General features: G+C 45.7%; 1 protein-coding gene across 2 annotated transcripts; it reads left to right on the top strand.

Moving 5' to 3' along the window:
• Positions 1 to 9,659: 9,659 nt before the first annotated feature.
• Positions 9,660 to 21,424, top strand: BCL7B (BAF chromatin remodeling complex subunit BCL7B). 2 transcript variants are annotated; one of them, XM_066599725.1, is made up of 6 exons: positions 9,660 to 9,807; positions 12,316 to 12,391; positions 14,146 to 14,224; positions 15,165 to 15,317; positions 17,170 to 17,249; positions 20,576 to 21,424. In XM_066599725.1, the coding sequence occupies exons 1-6, from the start codon at positions 9,716 to 9,718 to the stop codon at positions 20,663 to 20,665; spliced, it is 570 nt and encodes a 189-aa protein (XP_066455822.1). In that variant the 5' UTR covers positions 9,660 to 9,715; the 3' UTR covers positions 20,666 to 21,424. The 2 variants fall into 2 exon arrangements, with proteins under 2 accessions (XP_066455822.1, XP_066455821.1); XM_066599724.1 differs by having other exon boundaries at positions 12,316 to 12,442.
• The last annotated feature ends 1,189 nt before the right edge of the window (positions 21,425 to 22,613 follow it).

The following is a 22,613-nucleotide window of genomic DNA, read 5'->3' as shown; positions in this document are numbered from 1 at the left end:
AAAGATTGTTCTCCCTTAATCTAGGGACCACCTGACGGCAATAGATGCCCTAGCGCAAAACTGTGGCCGAGGATTAATTTACGCGTTCTCTCCAATTCCATTAATTCCGAAGGTCTTCCAGAAGTTTAATCGTCAGGAAAGCACCCTCATTTTAATAGCCCCCTTCAGGCCAAGAAGAAACTGGTTCTGGCTACTAAAGAATCTAAGTTGGCAGGAACCGGTCCTATTACCAGAACAGCCAGACCTTTTAACCCTGGGTCCACTAAACCACCAACAACTAAGCAAACCTACATCTATCAGCATGGATTTAGAAAAATCCACACTGCTAGGACGAGGCTTCACCACAGAAGTAGTAAATACTCTCCTATCCAGTAGGAAGGAAACAATAAATAAAATATATCAGAGAGTCTAGAAGAAATTTGCATCCTGGTGTCGAGAAAGAGAAATCATATTTTCCTCTCCAAACATCCCTACAATCCTGGAGTTCCTTCGGGGGGTCTGTATAAAGGTTTTTCTCTGAGCACATTGAAGGTTCAAGTAGCGGCGCTTAGCGCCTTTTACGAACACCAAGTTCTCGAAAGTTCCTTGGGTACTTAGGTTCCTCAAGACAGCGGATAGGCTAAGGCCCAGAATCTGTAACCTAGTGCCACAATGGAATTTGAATTGGGTTTTTAGGGGCTTATACAGAGCTCCATTTGAATCTATAGATTCGGTCTCTATTAGGACTCTGACCTTAAAAAATGTGTCGTTAGTAGCCATTACCTCAGCAAGGAGAATAAGGGAGTAAGAGGCCCTATCTATCCGCTACCCATTTTTAAGAGTAACAGATAGCGAAAAAAAACATAAATTAGGGTAATCTTTCCTACCGAAGGTTGTGTCCTCTTTTCATAGGTCACAGGACATAGTAATCCCCTCATTCTGCAATAATCCCAAAAATGAGAAGGGACAGAGTTTCCACTACCTTGATGTTAGAAGGGCAGTTCTTCGATATGTTAGCGCCACAACCCAGTGGAGGCAAGACAATAATCTATTTATTCAATTCTTAGGTCCCGATAGGGGAAAAAAGGAAGCAAAAAAACTTCATAGCCAGATGGATCAGATTAGCTATCACAGAGGCCTATGCAATGGTAGATAGGACAGCCCTGGAAAGCCTTAGGGCCCACTTTACGAGCGGCAGTGTCCACATCTTGGGCAGAAAGAGCATCTGCATCAGTAGAGCAGTTATAGCACGGCCGTTTAGTAATAGTGTGTATCTTTTTCCAAACATTATAGGCTAGACATTTAAGCAAACAAGGATCTGTCCTTTGGTCGTAAGGTCCTTTTGGCCATAGTCCCACCCTGCCAAATTTAGTTGGTACGTGTCAGGTGGTACTGTCGTGGAGACGATAGTGAAAAGGTAGATTATACTTACCGATAAACATTTTTAGGGAGTATCCACGATAGCACTTGTACATTCCCCCCCCACCAAAAAAACTAATTAATTTACATTTAAAGGGGTTGTCCTGCGCCGAAACGGGTTTTTTTTTTTTCAATAGCCCCCCCGTTCGGCGCGAGACAAACCCAATGCAGGGGTAAAAAAAAAAAAACGTCCGGTACTTACCTGAAACCCGGCGCTGCTGCGACTTCGTACTTACCTTGCTAAGATGGCTGCCGGGATCTTCACCCTCGGTGGACCGCAGGTCTTCTGTGCGGTCCATTGCCGATTCCAGCCTCCTGATTGGCTGGAATCGGCACACATGACGGGGCGGAGCTACGAGGAGCCACTCTCCGGCACGAGCGGCCCCATTCAGAAGAAAGAAGACCGGACTGCGCAAGCGCGTCTAATCGGGCGATTAGACGCTGAAATTAGACGGCACCATGGAGACGAGGACGCCAGCAACGGAACAGGTAAGTGAATAACTTCTGTATGGCTCATAATTAATGCACAATGTACATTACAAAGTGCATTAATATGGCCATACAGAAGTGTATAGACCCACTTGCTTTCGCGGGACAACCCCTTTAATCATACCATTATAGGTAGGTATTGTAGTTGAGTTCCTACCCCTAGAGGTTTTGTTATAAAGCACTGAGGAATGGGGGGGGGGGGGGGGAGTTTTAAACCTCTGTGTGTGTGTTCCTGTCCTATCAGGAGGAGGCGATCTAAGGTGGTGCTGTTGTGGAGACTCCCTAAAAGACTGATTATCAGTAATCAGAGGTACAGCATTACAGTCTGTTCTCCTGGCATCAGTGTTACTCACATGCTGGGCACTATGATGCCAGGAGTTCCTGATAGCAATGCTAAGGCCTCTGACTTCTGCTGTAAATGGAGACCAAGAGAACAGCCGAGCCGAGGACAGGCAAGTACTGATAAATTTGTTATTTTACCACCTCTGCACCTGACATTTAGAAATTTCAAAAGGTAACCAAGGCTGGCCTCAGGAGGTGGGGGGCAAACTGGGCAATTGCCCAGGGCCCTCATCCCCAAAAGGACCCCTGTTTTCAGCACTGCTGTTCAGCTGCCAGAGGCATAACTTAAAGCTACTGGGCCCCAATGTGAAATCTGTAACAGGGCCCCCAATTATAATACTTTTTTCATAGTACTGGGCTCCTTATATGGAGAAGAGAGGCCTTAGGGGGCCCCCGATGATTCCTGGGCCCGGGTGCAACCGCATCCCCTGCATCCTCTATAGTTACGCCCCTGTCAGCTGCCGATCCATGGAAGTGAGCAGACAGGCAGCTAAAGGGTGGTGATAGAAGAAACTCAGGCTAGCGATGAAGGAAAAAAATTGCTAATGTGTACGACCCCATTCAAAGGATTCACATTCGTGCGAGATTTGTGTATCTCACAACACACAAATCTCGCATGATTTTTTGGGCCGTGTGAGAACGGCCTAACACTTAAAACAAGGGGATTCATGTTTAACCCTTGCATGACCAAGGGTCATTGCTGCACCTACATCCATGTCACATTCTGCAGTTCTGGTATCCCCATATTCCCCCCAAAAACATAACTTTTTAAATTTTTCCAGTGACATGAAAAATAGGGCTTGTCTTTTGCAGGACGCGTTGTATTTTTCATTGGCACCATTTAATGTACCATGTAATGTATTGTAAGCCTTTTAAAAATGTTTAAGTGGGGCGAAAGGGATAAAAAAAATGCAATTGCACCATTTGGGGTGGGTGGGTGGGGGGGTTATTTTCATGGTGTTCATGGTGCAATAAAAATGACATGTCTTAATTCTGTGTGCCAGTATGACTGCAACAATACCAAATTTATGTATCATGTGGGATTAACTCCTTAATGACGCAGCCCCTTTTTCTTTTCCATTTTTATTTTTTCTTCCCCCCTTCCAAAAAATCATAACTCCTTTATTTATCCATCGACGTTGCTGTATGAGGGCTTGTTTTTTGCGGGACGAGTTGTATTTTTAAATAGTGCTATTTAATGTACAATATAATATACTGAAAAACTTTTTAAAAATTCTAAGTGGAGTAAAATGAAAAAGAAAAATTACATTCCATCATCTTTCAGTGCGTCTTGTTTCTACGGCGCAAAAAAAAACTGCAACAAAAGCGACATAATAACTTTATTCTATGGGTTGGTACGATTACTAAGATTCCAAACTTGTATAGTTTTTTTTTTACTATACTACTCTTTTTTTTCAAAGACATTTATTTTTTTTCAATTATTTTCTGCGGTCATTTTGTGCGCGCAATAACTTTTTTATTTTTCCGTCGACGTAGTTCAGCGAGGGCTCACGTTTTGCGGGATGTCCTGTAGTTTCCGTTAGTACCAATTTGGAATACATACGACTTTTTGATCGCTTTTTATTGCGTGTTTTTTCTGGGAGACAGGGTAACTGAAAAAGTGCATTCCTGGCGTATTTTTTTTTTCTCGGATGACGTTCACCCTGCGGGAAAAAAATTGTGCTACTTTGATAGATTGGACTTTTACGCACGCGGCGATACCAAATACATATATATTTTTATTTTATGATTTAGATTTTTTAATAATAGATATGGCAAAAGGGGGGTGATTTAAACGTTTATAACTTTTTTTTTTTTAACAATTAATAAAACTTTATTGATTTTTTTTTTGTACTTTACTTTCAAGTCCCCCTGGAGGACTACAACCAGCGATGCTTTGATCGCTCCTGCAGTATGACGTATTGCTATAGCATTACGTCATACTGCCATTTGACAGGCAGTCTATCAAGCCACCCTATGGGGATGGCTTGATAGGCTGTCTGCTAAGGCAGCCCTGGGGCCTTTCAGAAGGCCCCCAGCTGCCATGACACCTGCACGGCTCCCCCAATCTCACCGCGGGGGGCCGTATGGATTTAAATTGACAGCGGCATTTAAAGGATTAATAGCCGCGTCGGCCCGAACAGCCGATAGCGGCTATTGCCCGTGGGTATCAGCTGTAATAAACAGCTGACACCCACACTGTATGAAGAGAGGTCGCCCCTACGTGTCCGGAGAGCAAGGAAGTGTCCTGTCATTTCGGCTGTAAATCCTCCCCAACTCTTCTTAAGGCCGCCTGCAGAGGGGCGGGTCAGATCCGGCTGCAAGGATTCTCGCCGCGGGACCCGACCCGAGCGCCTGCAGAGAGCAGCACGTACTCTCCTGCGCCCGCAGCTCTAGCTGTTTGATGTACCGGCTTGCCGGGCAGCCAGCGCTTGCGCAGACCATAGCTGGCGGCCAGGCAGTGACATTTCTGTGCGGGGCTCTGCGAGCCCTGCAGAGAAATAGAGCATGCTGCGGTTTGTTTGCCGTGCGAGATTTCGCACGGACAAACCGCGGCCGTCTGCCTAGGATTGCGTTTGCTAACGCAATCCTATGGCAGCTTCCAAGGGCGGAAATTCCATGGGAAATCCCGCTGCGGAATTTCCGCCCATCTGCAGGCGGCCTAAGGTTCCCCATACACTGTTAGACTTTACTCTCAAGCACCCAATAGCGGTGGAGATGGACGACTCTAACGTGTATGGGGACAGCTTAACTTTCTCCCAACAACTGATGTCAGAGAAAAAATGGATTATGGATGTTGAAGTTCAACAACGCATCCTTTTTTCTTCCTGACAGATCAACCATAACCAGAGCCAACTGGCTGTGGCTTACCTCCCTAAGCACACGTACAAAAGCAAATATTGTGTTTATAGGGTAGCTGTGAAAAACAGCTGTCGGATAAATGATTGCTTGTTCAACAGTTGTTGGAGTATGGACACCCTTACTGAAAGCTCTAGTAATCTAGTAATCACTTAGTGCTATCTGCTAGAGCAGTCACTGTCGCTAGAGCAGAGGGGAGGGATTGAAGAGGATTTACTACCAAAGAGCAGACACTGGGGATCTTGGCGCATGTGTATGATCGCCAACATAGGTAAGTTTAAATTTGCATATTCTAAGCCATTTGATGACAGATTCCCTTTAATCCATTCCTGATCTCTGATGCAAGATAGTTGCCTTGTTCCCCCAAAATTAGACCTACCCCTGAAATAAGCCTTTTTTTCTTGGGGGGGGGTGTGAAATATAAGCCCTACCCCGAAAATAAAACCAAGCTACACTATATGAATAAAAAAGTTATACTTAGCTAGCAGGTGCCACCCAAGTCCCTCCCTCTGCTCCCTGCTATTCCGGCAGGTTTCCGTGCAGTTCTGAAAGCCGACATAACATCAATTGCTGGTAACGGAGTTTCAAAACCCCGCCTCCAGCAAGCGATTGCTCTGATTGGTTCACTAGCGCTGCAGCCCCAGCCAATCACTGCAGCGCTCAATGAACCAATCACAGCCATGGGATATTCTGGTGACTGAAAGTGAAAGTTACATGCTTCATAAGGCGATATAACATGTAATTTTTGCAATATGTTATAACTTGTTTTGAAAAGCTGAGGAGATATTGCTCCCCCATGGTTAGTTCTCCATTGGTATCCAATGGTTACGTCCTGTAGGCTCTGTTGTTTTACTGGTCAGCCATGCGCAGTGCCTTCAACTTCTGTGATGATGACACAGTTTGTAGAGTTGTGAATGTGGACTCTTCAGTAATTGGCGCTAGGGCATTGTGGGAGATGTAGTTTTTGTACTCCCTGGTGGCCATAAATAACAATGTGGAAATCTAAAGCTAGCTAGGAAGCAGCGATAGCGCAGGTCAGCAAAAAAAGGTACTAAAGAGCAGTTTGACAATTTAGATGGACATTTGAAATAACGGCAGTAGACTGAAACGTTAGGCAAAATTTGCCTGTCTCCAGAATTTCCCATTAATGGCCTATCCTCAGAATAGGTCAATAATAGCAGATTTCTGTGGACCCCTGGGGCTCAGTTGTTCCCCTATGCTGTACATTAATGTGAGGCCGTATTTATTCTTGCACAAGTTTTGTGAGAGACATGAAAATAGAACTCATTGTTTTAGTAGGTCTATTTACATGGGTGATTACTCACTCACAGTGATGCTGTGATAGAGGGAGGGGAAAAAAAAATTCGCAGCTTGTCCTATTTTCATGCAAGTCTCGCACAAGAATAGGTGCAGTGTCCTGCAAATCTAATAGCACAGGGACGGGGTACACCCAGCATTCCATGGCAGCTTTGGCCACTATAGTTTGGGCCCCACTTTTAATTTTTCCCATGGTCCCACATTGTCTAAAATGCAGACAACTATTTTAAAGATGTGTATATACACATTTTGTAAAAACAAAAAAAAATGAAGCAGCTAGAAGTTGTTTTGCTGCAAAACTTAGCATGCAGTTACATCTCAAGCAGATATACAAATGATTAGAATTGTGACGTTATTAGATGAACCGTTGTGCCACCTGAAGACCTACAAGTGGTTCTACCGTTGGCCTAAAAAAAGGCTCTCAGAGGCTCCTTAGGTGTAGTGACCCCTTCTTCCGCTTGTGTAGGGCTTGTTGAGCACTAGATGCCTCTACGACACAATAGAAGAGATTTCACCCAGTTAACAGTTTGAGAGGGGCGCATTATTGGGATGCGAGAAGCTGGATGGTTGTTTCGACGCATTGCCCGCTTGACTGTTAGGAGGTGTTGGGACCAGTGGATGCGTGAGAGCATGTATACAAGGTGACCAGACTCAGGACGCCCTTGACAGACCAGTAGAGAGGATCATCTGTTCATCCGATAAGCAGGAGCAGCTCCAACTGTTCCGTTGTCTGTCATCCAGAAACAGGTGGCATTATCATTACAGGCCCCTGTGTAGTGACCCAGAGTTAGGGTTCCTCCATCATTTGTAAGCCTGTTTGTCTTTAGGTAAGTGATGTCAATCTTGTGTAAGTCTGTTTGTCTCTCTATCCCATTACTGTGATGTGATTGATAGTTTGGGAATTGGGGGAGGAGTTGTTATGAGAGAGAGGAAGAAGAGAGTAATTGGTGGTGGGTGAAGGAGGTGCGTGCAGGAGAGAAGGGCTGATGCTCCTGCCGGGGCTAAGCCGTGCTTATGTCTCTTCTGTTTGAAGGTTTGTCTCCTCCGGGGATGGAAGCACAGGAGATGCTGCCTAGGAGTTGGTGTGGAGTGCGTGTATTGCATGCTTTCCCGCTGAATCGCATTTAAAGGGGAGGCGCAAAAACCCGTTACAACTAACACCTAAAGAAAGAGTGATTTGAAAGGCCGTGTAACACAAGAAAGTGTCCTTCAGATAACAGCGACTGAGGATGTGTGTGCTTTGGGGAAAAGAACTTTCTGTTGTCAAGTGTGTCCAGAAAGGTAGAGCTCAAAATCTGTTCCGAAGCCTGTATCTTCATGTTGGGAAGTACCAGTAATTTGCCTGTGGTGGAAAATCAAGTTGGATCGTGAGTAAAAGAAAACCCCGTGTCCCCGGTTTTGAAAATCATTTTTGTTTGTGGATTCATTTATTCATCGTAAGTAACTTATTACTTATCTAGAGACACTGGCGTCACGACAATAAACTAGGACTGGTCTGTGGTAATGAAGTCTGCTAAAGTCTTATCTCCCTTGCTATGGACTGAGCTGGGCTATACTTCAGTTTTTGGGAAAGGGGACGGTAGAGCCACCGTGAATCACTGCCATCTTATACCTGGCTGTCTTCCCAGCTGAACGCCTGGTTCTTGGTCGCTGCACCTGCGTCTGTCAGAACCATTTACAGGTGCTTGAATGAAGGACATTTGGTCTTACAGCACCCAATACTTGTTGTCTCCATTTGCAGTGGTGTCATCAAAAACTACACTGGATGCTACAGAGCAGAACCAGGTTGTCTTCAGCAACTAATCCAGGCTTAGTTTGGGCACTGACGAAGGCCATGTTTGTGTCTGGAGACCTAGAGGTGAGCGCCTTTACTGTGAAACAGCACACAGCCCTCACTGCTGATGTGATGGTCTGAGGGGACCATAGCATATGGCAGTTGGTCACCCCTAGTAGTGGTACGAGAGACATCCTACAGCCACATGTGCTCCTTCTCATGGCAGCTTCCAGCAGGATAATGCTCGGCCGCACATAGCAAGGGGGTCACAGGAATGTCCCCACAACATTGTCACACTTCCGTGGCCTGCCTTGTCAATAGATTTATCACCAATAGAACATGTATGGGACCATCTGGGACGCCAACTTTGATCACCTACGAATTTGTAAGATCTGGAGGCTCAGTTACATCAAATGTGGACCCATATGCTGCAGGATACCATATGGAACCAGTATGCCTCCATGCCTGTCCGTATCACAACTTGTATCCAAGCTAGGAGCGGTACAACAGGGTACTAGAGCCTCCATGCCTGCCTGTATCACATCTTGTATCCAAGCTAGAGGCGGTACAACAGGGTACTAGAGCCTCCATGCCCGCCAGTATCACGTCTTATATCCAAGCTAAAGGCGATACAACAGGCTACTAGAGCCTCCATGCCCACCCGTATCACATCTTGTATCCAAGATAGTAGCGGTACAACAGGGTACTAGAGCCTCCATGCCCACCTGTATCACATCTTGTATCCAAGCTAGACGCGGTACAACAGGGTACTAGAGCCTCCATGCCCACCTGTATCACATCTTGTATCCAAGCTAGAGGTGGTACAACAGGGTACTAGAGCCTCCATGCCCTCCCATATCACATTCTGTATCCAAGATAGAGGAGGTACAACGGGGTACTAGAGCCTCCATGCCCACAACGTATCACATCTTGTATCCAAGCTGGAGGCAGTACAACAGGGTACAAGAGCCTCCATGTCTGCCTGTATCACATCTTGTATCCACGCTAGAGGCGGTACAACAGGGTACAAGAGCCTCCATGCCCACTTGTATCACATCTTGTATCCAAGCTACAGGCGGTACAACAGGGTACTAGACCCTCCATGCCCTCCCATATCACATTCTGTATCCAAGATAGAGGAGGTACAACGGGGTACTAGAGCCTCCATGAGTGGGTGTGTATGTATGTATACCTATATATTATAGATGAACACACATCCCAGCTTTATGTATCATGGTGCATGGACGGAACACATATGTGGAACACAAGGCGGGTAACATTTGGTGTGGGATATGAGGTATTTGGGAGCAAGCTGAAGCATGAGGACAGGTGTCGCAGTATGATGTAACGCTCCGCTCCCCCTATAAGCCCAGTTTCCCGCCCGCTCCTATGTGGAAGTTTCTGACTAAGATAAAGTTCCCGCCCATTCATCATCCCGACTCTCCACCAGATAACCACACAGCCTGCGTGACGTCACTAGCGGAATGCAACTAGGCCACGCCCCTCCAGGCGTCACGCCGCGGTGTCGATAGGAAAATGTCAGGCCGTTCAGTGCGAGCCGAGACCCGAAGCCGGGCCAAAGATGACATCAAAAAAGTGATGGCGGCCATCGAGAAGGTCCGCAGATGGTGAGCGTTAGTTCAGACTCAGTAAAGTCAGCGCCACTACAATCCTAGGTGGGTGAGGTTTACTCGCTCGTTTACAGGGACCTCGAAGCCGGCAAATAACTTGCCAAGGGGGATCAACTGATTGGCGGAGCGGTTGAGTGACGTGGCCAGAAGCCAATGAGATGCTTCCACTCTGCAGCTGAGCTGTCACCATCCCTCCTGTTACTAGCGGCGGGGCGTGTCTAGGGGACAGGAATGTGATTGGAGGACGCCAGCGGGTTAGGCGATTCCGTGATTGGTTAAATAGATCACTGAGCGGAGGCTTATCCTGTCACAGTGATCCGGTGCGTGTAGTTGCCATGGAAATGGGCCAGAGATGCAGATGAGGGGGCAGTATGGCCGTCGTATCATTTGCATGTTGATGACGCAATGCCATTTTTTTTTTTTTTTTTTAATTTGGGGGTGGGGGGAGTCGGTGGTGGCGACCCTGAGAGTGTCATCGCCCTTCTGCATTGTTTACATGGCCCTCCCGCTTCCCAGATACTATGCAGCACATGTGTGACATCCAGCAGGCACAGTTTGGGGAATTGGCGCTGTACGGATTACCTTCGCTCTACGTTTTTGTGATCCATGCGCTGGGGAGGCTCCCGCGGTGTATGTCAAACATCCGTGGCGCCCACTCACCGGACCGCCAAAACTTTTGTCTTTTTTGTTTGTCCAGTATTCATTGACGAAACCATTTTTTTATCAAAGGATTGGCGCAGCAGACCGCGCTATTTTGTCTGGACGCATCCCGTAAAAGAATGCATCCGTTAAACAGATACCGTAACAGTCTATGTGTGTCGGCCGCCATTGCAGACCTCTGATTTAGGCGTCGTGCACACGGGTGGGTCGGATTCCACATGTGAATCTGGCGGCGTCTGCGCGTACCTGCTTGTTTTTTTTTCAATGCGGATGGTCTGCACGGCTCGCCGTCGGACATGCGCAGTACACATTTTTTTTTCTAAACTCCTGCGTTTTCGCCTAGCGATGACGCAGAAACTGCGACCTTTCCGCACTGCCAATTGCAGAAGGGCCGCAGATTGGACGGCTTCTATTGACTTCAATGGAAGCCGTCTGCGCAAAAATGGAGCATGCTGTGATTTTCCATCCGCGAGCGTAAACTGCAGTTGGTTTCCACTGGTGTGCAGGAAGAACCACTTTTCCATGGCATGCTATGGGTGGTATTTGCTGAGCAATACCTAGGCAGGCACCCGCTCCAGATTCCGCAATGCAAATCCGCCCTTGTGCGTGAGGCCTAAGGCGACATGTCCACGGGGCAATTCGGGCCCGCACGGATTCCCCATGCAGAATCCCGCAGCAGGTCCCTCCTTTCCCACAGACATGAGGCCAGAAAATCAGATATACTTACTTGTCCGGACGCTGCGGATCTGCCCTCCATCATGGCCGGATCTACTCTCTATGGCCCGGCGGACGTGCTCGGCATGCCGGCAGCGTGCCGCGAGCATGCGTCGTGCACATTTTTTAAATTCCAACTCCTGTGGTCCCGCGGCACAGCACCAATACAGCTGCGGGTGTGCCGCGGGACCAGATGGCTACCATATAATGGAAGCTCCAGGAGACCCGCACCAAATGGAGCATACTGCGGGTGCTTTCCTGCACGTGCGATTAGCGTGCCAGGAAAAAATGATATCCGCAGGTATTACACTACCTGCGGGTGTCCAATGACTCCCTATGGGCGCGGATCACGCGTGCGGGACACCCGCACAGATTTACAAATACTAGTTTGCTGGTGGACATTGGGCCTAAGGCTACAAGTGAGAATGTCTACGTTGTGTGACACACAAAACCTGCGCAAATATGAACTCCATTCTTTTGAATAGACTTGAGCGATGCTGCAAGGATGAAATTCGCAGCTCGATCGATCTTTTGGCGTTCCTTTGGAACGCATCGTCCGTTGTTTTCAATGGGACCTTAAAAGACCTCGCATGCCGTGCGATGTGGTGTTTCCCATTGAAGTCAACGCATAAAACAAGCGCCGGAGGATCGCAACTTCCCAGACGTGATGCACTTTTTTTTTGCATGAAAAACTCGCATCTGCAGATAAAACGCACCTTGACATGCGCGATATCGAGCTGAATTTCTTACCCCTGTATCGTGCTCGCCAACATGTGATTTTGCTGTGGATGCGAGGCAATTTTGTAACAAAACCGCTTTGGTTTACTTCGGGGAAGTAGGATCATGGAGTGTCCGAAGAAGTAGTGGCAGCGAATAATCGGCTTATCACACAACCTCAGGGCCAATCGCCATCCAAAGTCAGAAGTTCTTTATTCCACATACTTGGTGTAAAGTCCGTCTGTTCTACCAGCGTGACTATAACCGGGCGCGCTGATATGCTCCACGTTCATCATGTATTGTCATATCTCCCATAATCGCCACTAGTATGGGCCGCTGGTATGACTGATCGGATTACCATTTTCAGTGATCATATGATATATTCTTATGCTATATGCCATTTTTTTGTTTCAGGGAGAAGAAATGGGTGACGGTTGGCGACACATCCCTGCGGATATTTAAATGGGTTCCTGTTATTGACGGAAGAGATGTGCGTATACCAAAACCACAGTTTTATGGAAAAAACCCCAACACTAAACATGTAGGAATAAATGATTGTAAAGAGAGTATTGTGCTGTGATCAGGGGCGGACCTAGAAGTAATGAGCCTCAGAGCAAAATGAGAAACTGAAGCAGCAGAATAAGGGCGGCTTCAGATGGACGGATTTGTGCACGTTTTTGCGAGCATGCACAATAAGCAAAGAATGAAACCCATTGATTTCAGTGGGTTCGTTCTCATTTCTGTATTTTGTGCGCGTGGAAAAAATAGAACCTGCTTGATCTTCTTTGCACACTAAGGCAAGTCTGTGGGAGGTGCACAAATACATATGTAAATCACAAGGCGATGCGCGAAACAGCGCAAAACCACGGGGAAAAGATCACATCTGGACCTCATTAGCCTAAATGGCTTTTTAAATCGGGGCAGGGGTGTTTTGCGCATGCATGTGAACAGCTCCTGCATGTGCAAAAAGCACTGTATTGTGCACAAACATTCGCAAATGAAAGTTGTTGACTGCATGAATACGTTGCGCAGAAGTGTGTAAAATTGCGCATGCGGTCGTCTGAAACCGCCATAAGTAATAATTTAACGTATGAATTATAGACCCCTATGTATCCGACAAGCCAGATGGTAGTGAGCAGAGTTTGCAAAGCCAACGAGCATAGTTGCCCCTATGGCACTGTTTCCTTACAGTACGCATGTATATAATTAGTGAACCCCTGTAGTGCCTTTAACGATCTGTCTTGGTGTGCATCTTTGAACAGTTAGGGCTCCTGTAGACGAGCGTATGCGATGTTTTCATTTCTCCACAGTTTTGCGCTGTATTTTACGCATCCCCTCCGGTATTGCGTGCGGATTTGCGTAAGCCACTATAGACTTCTATGGGGCCCTTTGGTGCTCAAATGCACACAAAATACAGAAAATGGGAACAAAACCATTGATATCAATAGGTTCTGTTCACTTCGCATTGCGCATGCAAATTTTTTGCGTGCGCAAATATGTCCGTTTCATACTGGCAATAAAATCGCGCATTTTTCTTGCGCTATGACCGTGCTACTAATTGCATGTATGTGAAGCCCATGCTTTCCAATGGGTTCCTTCACAATAGTGATGTTTTGCAGCCTGCGACATTGTGAGAAAAAAAATAAAATAGTGGGTTGCTAAATATTACCGTGATTTGTGACGCTTTGTAGCCCATGTCTCCATATGGACCTTTCTTTCTGTTGCATCGTTTTCATGCGGTGCGATGCAACTTTTACGGTAGGAAATCTTACTGTAAAAGCCCTCAAATAAGCCCTGGCTGCATAGAAAAACAAAAAACCCAAATACATCACTTAACAGCCGTTGTTCACTCCGCCGGTCTTCTCTGCAGGTCCCCGACACTTGCTTTTAGATTTCTCTCAGCACTTCCTGGTCAGCGGTTCAAATTCCCCACCTCCAGGAAGCGCTGGCTGTGATTGGCTGAGCTGTGGCACTCAAGAACCAATCACAGCCAGCGCTCGATGAACCAATCACAGGCATTCATTGAATCTAATGCTGGAACAGAAAAATCTGGGATGTCACATTTTCCACAGCCAGTGGGCAGGCTGCAGACTCTTACAGCACTGTAGCACGCTGTGTCGGCATGCAGACTTCTGTAAACGGTCTATAGTTTGCCAACGTGTTCCAAGAAAACCCTGAAGACATGATTTTAGTATGTGTGGTATGCAGTCACTTGTAATCAGGTGCTTCTGTATTTCTTATCAGAAGGAGAAAGTCAAAGGAAATGCCACTCGGGAAAATTCTTCATCCACTGCCAACTCCTCACTTCTGCTGGAATTTCAGGGTAAGAGATATGTAATAAGTGAAATAAATCTGGTATATATAACGGCACCCTCTTAGAAAGGCTCTTCAAGTGTATTTTTCTAACGTTGAAACACATTACAAAGATCTTTGTCAAACATGGTATATGTGGGCATGTATAATAAGACAGCACCTTGCCATACTAGGCTCCTACACCCTTTTCCTGCAGCACCACCATAGGAGAAATTAAAGGGGTTGTTTAGGCATTTAGTATTGATGACCTATCCTCAGGTCGAGACTCTTTGCAGTCAGAGCCGGAGGTGTAAGAGAAAGCATCGCTCCTATTGATTTCAATGGCAACATAGGCTTTCTATTACACTTCTGACTCTGAGCACTGATGCGTACATCCAGTTCGGCTGCACTGACAGCAAGCGGAGGATCAGCTGATCATCGGGGATCAAAAGCAGTAGACCCATGCCGATCAACTGATGACCTATCCTAAGGTTAGGTCATCAATAGTAAATGCTAGGAAAACACATTTAAGCATTACACTGTGCCCATTCCAATGAGCGTGTTGTCTGTGTAATGCAGGACAGATCCATTATCATCCTCTGTGCTTGATCCTTTGTACCTGCAGAGTTAACGGTCATTTTACATGGACAGGTAAAGTAAAAGGACTTTCAAAAAAAAAGTCTGACAGTGGCTTATTCTCCCTCTCCCCACTGAGAACTGTACACTTTTGGTCAAGAGCAGCAGTTATGGGAAAGTTGGGAGAATAGCTAAACGAGTGTTCGGCTCGCCCCTATCTAAGGTGTATGGCCAACTCTACATTTAGGATGTTGATTAAAACCCAATTTTACTGCATGCAAACTGTACTATACGGTGATTTCTTAAATTTTATTGTTCGTTCCACTCTTCCAATGTTCTGGGTGTTCACTTTACTGTTTAACGTTCTATTCATGGGGCGGTTTATTTCTTTGCAGATGAAACCAGTAACCAAAGCTCTTTGTCAGATGTATACCAACCAAAGGTGGAAAGCAGCACCTCCAGCCCAAGTCCCATGCACAGCGAGTCCCCGAGTCCAGTGCACACAGCTGACTCCCAACCCCCAACACTGGGACAGGAGAGCCTGGATGGTAAGGATACATGACTTAAGGCCCTTTTACACAAAATGATAATTTCTTGAAAATTTGCTCAAAAGCCATTTTTTGAGTGATAATCCTTGTGTGTAAATGTGTGCCCATCGTGCACTTACCGTGCACTTTTCGTCCATCACTGACTTGAGGTCTACATGAAATCCTCATCCCTCAGGAGGATAAGATAAGAAGGACCGCAGGCTGTGTTCTCCTCTGGGAGCGCTGATAACGGCTGATAAAATTCTTTAACAGCTGTTAACAGCTGCTGTCCCACTGGAGAACAATAGTGATGTATTTAGAGAGCAGACCACCCGCTGTTCTCTAAATACATGCAATGAATTACTAAAGGGCTGATTTAGCCCATTAGAACCTATGCAAAATGATCGCCCAAAACTCAGTTTTATGACTAATTTTGAGCGATCATCTGTGTGTGTAAATGCACCTTTAGACCCTTGGAGAAGCATCTTAATCACACTGCTATCATGTGACCAAGAGATTTACACTCTATAGATTTTCTGTATTCAACAAATTTGTAGCAATGCAACTGTAACCTTATTTAAATAAATATCTAAATATCAATTGGGGTCTGTTGCTAGGAAGCCCTGCTGATCAGCTATATACTGGGCCTGTGTGATTGTTCACTGAGCTGATTTCTGCAGGAAGCAAACCGCTCCATTTTCACTGCAGTGGCCAGACTTGATATTGCAGGCCCAGCTTGCACTGAAGTGAATGGGAACCTCTAATACCAAGCCTGACCACTGCAGTGAGATTGGAGCTATCTGCTTCCTGCAGAAACCGGCTCGTTGTATGAGCACAGTAACCCAGCAAACAGGTGATTGGCGGGAGTTTCATATGGCAGACCATCATCCATCTATTATTGATGGCCTATCCTGCTGATAGGCCATCAGTTTACAACTGAATAACCCCTTTTATCTTTTTTACTACATATAAATTCTATAAAAGCCCTCAGATTCTCAGGCATTTAAAGTGTACCTGCACTTTCACCTTCAGAGCATTTCTGCTCCATTGACCATTTTTGGCTCCTTCCAGCAGCTGAAGACGGCCCCATATAGCACTATGTATGTTCCATAGGGAGCCGAAAACGACGATAAAGCAGAAGCGCTCTGAAGGTGAAAGTACACAACTCTTTAAAGGGAACCTGTCGCCTTGAAACAGCACTATAAACTAAGTTATGTTACTGTTCGAAGAGGTGATGGGGAGCCGGGGGATGTATTTCTTATACTCCCCCGCTCCCCTGTGCTTTTCGTCAGTGAAGATCGCGTGAGGTCTGAAAATACTAAACTTTGTCCTGGTCATAAATCAGCTTAGAAGTTTGTTCATGAGAGGAGAAAGAGAGGGGCTGGAGGCTGAGCAGTCAGACAAGCTCACTGATCAATTTCACTGTGAGCAGCATTCTGCAGCTTGCTATGTACAGTGATTAATAGAAGTTGCAGAAGTCACATGGTGCAAAATTCCTTTTATTAAGCCCTATTGTAAAAATGCTTTACAGCCAAAAGTACAGCATTTCAACTTAAAAAAATGCCCCAAAGTGGCTTTATAACTCAAGTTGTCAGCTGCTCGCTTTCCCTTTCATTTGAAGAAGTGCTCAGATTGTGAGCAGTGCTGACATATGTTCAGGCTTTAGTTAAGGATCTACTTCTTTCTTTTGCATTCACAATAGCTTATTTTAAGTTTTCTCTAACACCAGAGTTCAAAGACATCCATACTTTCTCTGTCTTGCATCTTTATTATCCGGCCTTCACATAGGATAACCTAATTCATAATTTTCATGTCTTGTGATTGATAATTTTGTGGTTATTATATGGTAGACTCCCATGTGTATATTTTTCAGAGCCCTCTGTGCCTGCTTCGGAGGTGGCAGATGAACCCCCTACTCTGACTAAGGAAGAACCTGCCTTATCTGCTTCTCAGGTACTAATTAATTTCTCATTTTACATAGATAAGCCCTTTTTGGGTCATCTCAATTCAATCTAATCTCTAACATGCAGGTGCACAATAATCATTGCTCCAAATGAAAGTCCTACTGAGTCCTCATACACTTTTGTCCTATATATTTGTGTACCCATAGCCAACTATGTTTTGGCAGAGTTCTGTATTACTCATTTTGATTTTAAAGGAGATGTCCCGCGCCGAAACGGGTTTTTTTTTTTTTTACACCCCCCCCCCGTTCGGCGCGAGACAACCCCGATGCAGGGGTTAAAAAAACCACCCGCACAGCGCTTACCTGAATCCCGGCGGTCCGGTGACTTCAATACTTACCGCTGAAGATGGCCGCCGGGATCTTCTACCTTCGTGGACCGCAGCTCTTCTGTGCGGTCCACTGCCGATTCCAGCCTCCTGATTGGCTGGAATCGGCACGTGACGGGGCGGAGCTACACGGAGCTACACGGAGCCCCATAGAGAACAGCAGAAGACCCGGACTGCGCAAGCGCGGCTAATTTGGCCATCGGAGGCCAAAAATTAGTCGGCACCATGGAGACCAGGACGCTAGCAACGGAGCAGGTAAGTAAAAAACTTTTTATAACTTCTGTATGGCTCATAATTAATGCACAATGTATATTACAAAGTGCATTATTATGGCCATACAGAAGTGTATAACCCCACTTGCTGCCTCGGGACATCTCCTTTAAGATCTACTTTCTCTGGCATACCTTCTTGTGGCCCTGCAAGTTCAGGGTTCAGTGGTCGTTTACTTTCTCTCCCTCATTTTTATAACATTTGTTCTACTTCTCTACATGGCTGCCAACCTGAATTTTTTTTTTTCTGGACAACCTATCTAAAAATCATGGCCAGCTATTATTTTTTTTTTTTTACGGACATATTTGAAAATCATAATAAATGATAAAGATTATAAGTCATTAGAGATGAGCGAGCGTACTCGGAAAAGCACTACTCGCTCGAGTAATTTGCTTTATCCGAGTATCGCTGTGCTCGGGGCTAAAGATTCGGGTGCCGGCACGGAGCGGGGAGCTGCAGGGGAGAGCGGGGAGGAACGGAGGGGAGATCTTTCTCTCCCTCTCTCCCGCCCGCTCTCCCCTGCTCCCCGCTGCAACTCACCTGTCAGCCGCAGCGGCACCCGAATCTTCAGGGACGAGCACAGCGATACTCGGATAAAGCAAATTACTCGAGCGAGTAGTGCTTTTCCGAGTACACTCGCTCATCTCTATAAGTCATACATAATGGTTCACATACTGATATGAACTCATTACCAGCATCTACTGTTCGCTGGGAAAAGATGAGAATTACAATTAAAGTAACCTGCTCAAGTACCAGCAGTCTTAAAGTCATGGACACATCTATTTTTTTTTTCAGGGACACTAGAAAAAAAGTGCCCTATTTTTACAGACTGTCCAGGAATTTCTGGACTATTGGCAACCATGCTTGATTTTGCCATAGCAGAAGCTTTCATTGGTGGGGATTCATGAGATGTGACCGCCACAACTTACTAAAATATAGGTGCCTTTAAGAGTATGTTTACACATAGCGGAAATGCTGTAGAAATTCCACAGCGAAAAAATTCTGCGGCAAGATCCCCAGCATTTTGGCTGCGTATCTCCAGATATTTTCAGAAGAAACGGTGCTTCAGTGGATGGGTGGAAACTGAAAAAAAATCCCATTGCCGGAATATCCCTTTTTAAAGGGGTTTTCCCAGTATAAAACAAAATTCAGCAGATGGGCACAGTATAAAATAAAAAAGAGACCATACAGCCCCCTGGGACACAAGTGAGTGGCTTCGGCTCCATCTGCCGGTATGTAAATGTCAGTGTCCCAAACGCCTGCCAGCATTGCATGCAGGATTTGAGCCCTGATCTCAGGAGAATGGGTGATGATGATGCAGCCTCTGATTGGCTGCAACAGTCACCTGACATCTTCTGGACACATGTACGGCAGACAGAGGTGTCGGAAGTGATCAGCTGTGTCCTTGAGGGCCGAAGAAAGGTGAGTGTGGTCGTTTTTTTTTTTTTTGTTTTTTTTAACGACCATGTGCTTGAGCCCATACAGAGAAAAAGTAAGCAACCTCTGTGTTAACGACTTCTTTAAGAGCTAATTGGCAAAAGGTGTTTCAATTGAGGAAATGAGATTAGAAGTGCGGGTTCACAGGTGCTTTGTCCATTAAATAAAGGCACATAAAGCCTGGTTACAGCCAAGTTTGTACTTCTCAAAAAAGATAGATTGGGCCAGATTTACATGGACATATTTGTGCGGGCAATACGCAGAGAATAGAACCATCGATTTCAGTTGCTTAGTTCACATTTCTGTATCTTGCGTATGTATTTTAATCACACAAAAATAATGCAGCATGTAAAGTCAATGGGGGATGCGCAAATGTGCGCAAAATACACAGGGAGATGCATAATACGCTGCATAATTGTGCTTGAAAAAAAGAACAGATTTTGAACTCATTAGACGAATTAGAACATGTCTTGTGGCACAAAAAGTACAGTAAAATACACTGATGCACGGACAAAAAAAGCTTTCTTCATCCAATGTGCAAACAAATACGCATATGCTCATGTGAATCTAGTGTGAACCATGTCTCCATGCAAGCAACATGTGTTAGACACATGAAGACACACTTATAAAGCCCCGTGTGGCGCAGAGTGTTAAGGCAGAAGAAATGCAGTCCTAAGCTCTCACTCACGACCTGAAGGTTGCAAGTTCAATCCCCGCCTGGTTCAGGCTACAAGGTTGACTCAGCCTTCCGAGTTCGGTAAAATGAGTACCCAGCATAGGTAAAAAAAAAATAACTTGAAAGGGCTGCGGAATAAGTTGGTGCTATACAAATAATATTTATTTTATTTTTTATTTATAAAGATCTGGGTCCACGATCAGTGAAATCATCTACAAAAGGAGAAAGTGCAGTACTGTTGCTACTCTTCCTAAGGCTGCATTCACACGAACGCAATGGGGAGAGGCGGTACGGGGCGGGGCTAATTCGTGGAACTTGGCCCCGCCCTGTCCTGCCTCTCCCCATTGCAAATAGTGCAGAGGGGCGGAGAGGAGGCAGAGAGGGGGCGGGAGCTCAGTTCCTGCTCCTGCCCCCCCCTGCAGATGAGGAAGACGTATACCGGCTCGTCGTGAAAACCGAGCCGATATACATTCGTATGAATGCAGCCTTAGAGTGTGCCTTCAGAGAGTTCACTTAGTGTTAGAACTGTAAAAGCATTACTTTATTATTAGGTATAATACTGCAGGATGAATCCTTATTTTGAAATATGTTCTTTCTACCCCCCTAGGCAGAAGATCCGGATGAGTCCGGAGCACCACCATTGAAGAGAGTATGCCCTGACGTGCCTTCCCGTCCCCCCACTGCATTGAAAAGCTAGTGCCAAAAGAATATCTATTTAAACCTTTTGCTGCGACAGCATTTGAAAGCCTTAGATGACAATGTTTGCACTGGAGGCTGGAAGTTGTGCAATTACCTTACAAAGGGAGGGAATGATAACCTGCCTCATAGAGGCCCAGTCTAGAATGCAAAGTGAGAGAGTAGTACTCTACTTTATTAATCCCATTCAGAGGTACCGTACGGTCCTAATCCTTGGATCATTTCCACAAGATACCACAGCTTATTGTGCCATGTTCTTGCTTTTTGTCAGCTGGCCATTACTATACGTACGTTGTCATGGTTTGCCTATTCTTATATGCCGTTTGCATAGCATATAGTTGTGTCACCGTTTCCTTGAGGGATGACTCGAATGCTTTCACATCTCTTCTTATTGATTTGATATATATAATAAGGAAGTGATCAAGCGCTTTTATACAAAGGCCATTCCCTGCCATGTACTGAAGGCCTTTACAGAACTTGGCCGGGGGTTGATCCTTCAGCACTTGACGGTGCAAACTCAACTGACATGGCTCTATTTCCATTAACCAGAAGAAAAGGATTTTCCACGTAAAGGATTTATAATTTATACAATTTATAGTCCAGAATGCTAAGATTACACAGCCATTCCTTCTAGAAAGCCTATAGAGAAGTTCTATATTATGCTACCTTTATATTCCTTGTTCTTTTCTATTATCGAGGACAATGGATGTTGGATGTTTCATTACGACAAAGATATTTTTAATAAATGAACCGACCTGTTTTCAGTGGTCTTCGGGATTTATTTAGTAGAGAAGAAAAAAATGTGTTATGGAAAAAAATCTGGAAATTGTAGAATTTGTTCATATTTTGTTTCAAAAGCAACTCAAAATAACTGAAAGTATAAAGAAAGTTCTGCTACTTTTGTAAAATCCTTTGGCCGCCTGCAGACAGCCGGGTCGCATCCCGCTGTGAGAATTCTCGCACCCGACCCGAGCCCCTGCAGGGACCAGTGCGGCGCTCGCCTCTCCCGCGGCTTCGGCTCTGTGATGTGTCGGCTGCCAGCCAGCGCATGCGCAGAACGGAGCCGGCAGCCGGGGAGTGACATTTTATGAAATGGTAGAGCATGCCGCGATTTGTTTTCTGCGTGTAATTTCATGCAGACAAATCGCGGCCGTCTGCCTAGGATTGCGTTTTCTAACGCAATCCTATGGCAGCTTCCACGGGCGGAAATTCTGCGGGAAATCCCACCGCAGAATTTCTGCCCATGTGCAGGGGGCCTTTGTGGTTCAGCTTGACATTTTCAAGAGCCCTACTTGCAGTTAGCGGATGGTAATGTTCCTACTCATATTACAAGGCACAAACAGCTCTATCTCTCTACTACAAAGGACCGGCTCACATGTGCGTGTCGGTACTGCGTATTCCGCATGCAAGTCTTGTGCACGAAATTCGCTGCAACAATCTACTGCTCACATGACTTATGTGGAATGCGCGTGCAAGAAAAATCGCAGCATGTCCTATCTTGGCACTTATTACACGAGTATACACGCCAAGATAGCACATGGTGATGAGTGGCACATGGCCAGTACTTAACGTTATTGTGCACTGACTATACCACGCATGTGTATCTCTCAGCCTGCACACTGTGACATATGCTCCTGGGAGCCTGGCCAAATAGGGGATGGGGAAAGTGCCTCCACAGCCCCACCTATTAACCCTTTCCAATCTACTGTCTGACGTCTTCCTACATTTTGATTGAAGCTTGTACAGCTCCAATGTGAGAAGACGTCCTACAGGGTATTCTTACCGTCTATTGCCAGCCACTCCGCTGTTGGAGCCTCTGTAGCGTACACACACTGGCTTTAGCCAGCAGATGGCACCGTTGTATAACAGCAAAAAGAGAATTTGGGAAACCTTGAATCCAAAATTGGATTGGAAAGGGTTAAAAGGTGGCTTCCCTGGAAGTCATTGTT

This window comes from Eleutherodactylus coqui, chromosome 4, assembly GCF_035609145.1.
Source record: "Eleutherodactylus coqui strain aEleCoq1 chromosome 4, aEleCoq1.hap1, whole genome shotgun sequence".
Taxonomy (NCBI): Eukaryota; Metazoa; Chordata; class Amphibia; order Anura; family Eleutherodactylidae; genus Eleutherodactylus; species Eleutherodactylus coqui.
The sequence above is the reverse complement of the archived record's forward strand: the minus strand, read 5'-3'. Positions and strand labels throughout refer to the sequence as shown.

What these genes read in the sequence shown, in the direction of transcription:
- BCL7B (XM_066599724.1), top strand. Translation starts at nt 9,716, where the DNA reads ATGTCAGGCCGTTCAGTGCGAGCCGAGACCCGAAGCCGGGCCAAAGAT. An exon ending in ACTTCTGCTGGAATTTCAGG is followed by an intron (nt 14,225 to 15,164) that starts GTAAGAGATATG and finishes ATTTCTTTGCAG; the next exon opens with ATGAAACCAGTAACCAAAGC. An exon ending in CTGCCTTATCTGCTTCTCAG is followed by an intron (nt 17,250 to 20,575) that starts GTACTAATTAAT and finishes CTACCCCCCTAG; the next exon opens with GCAGAAGATCCGGATGAGTC.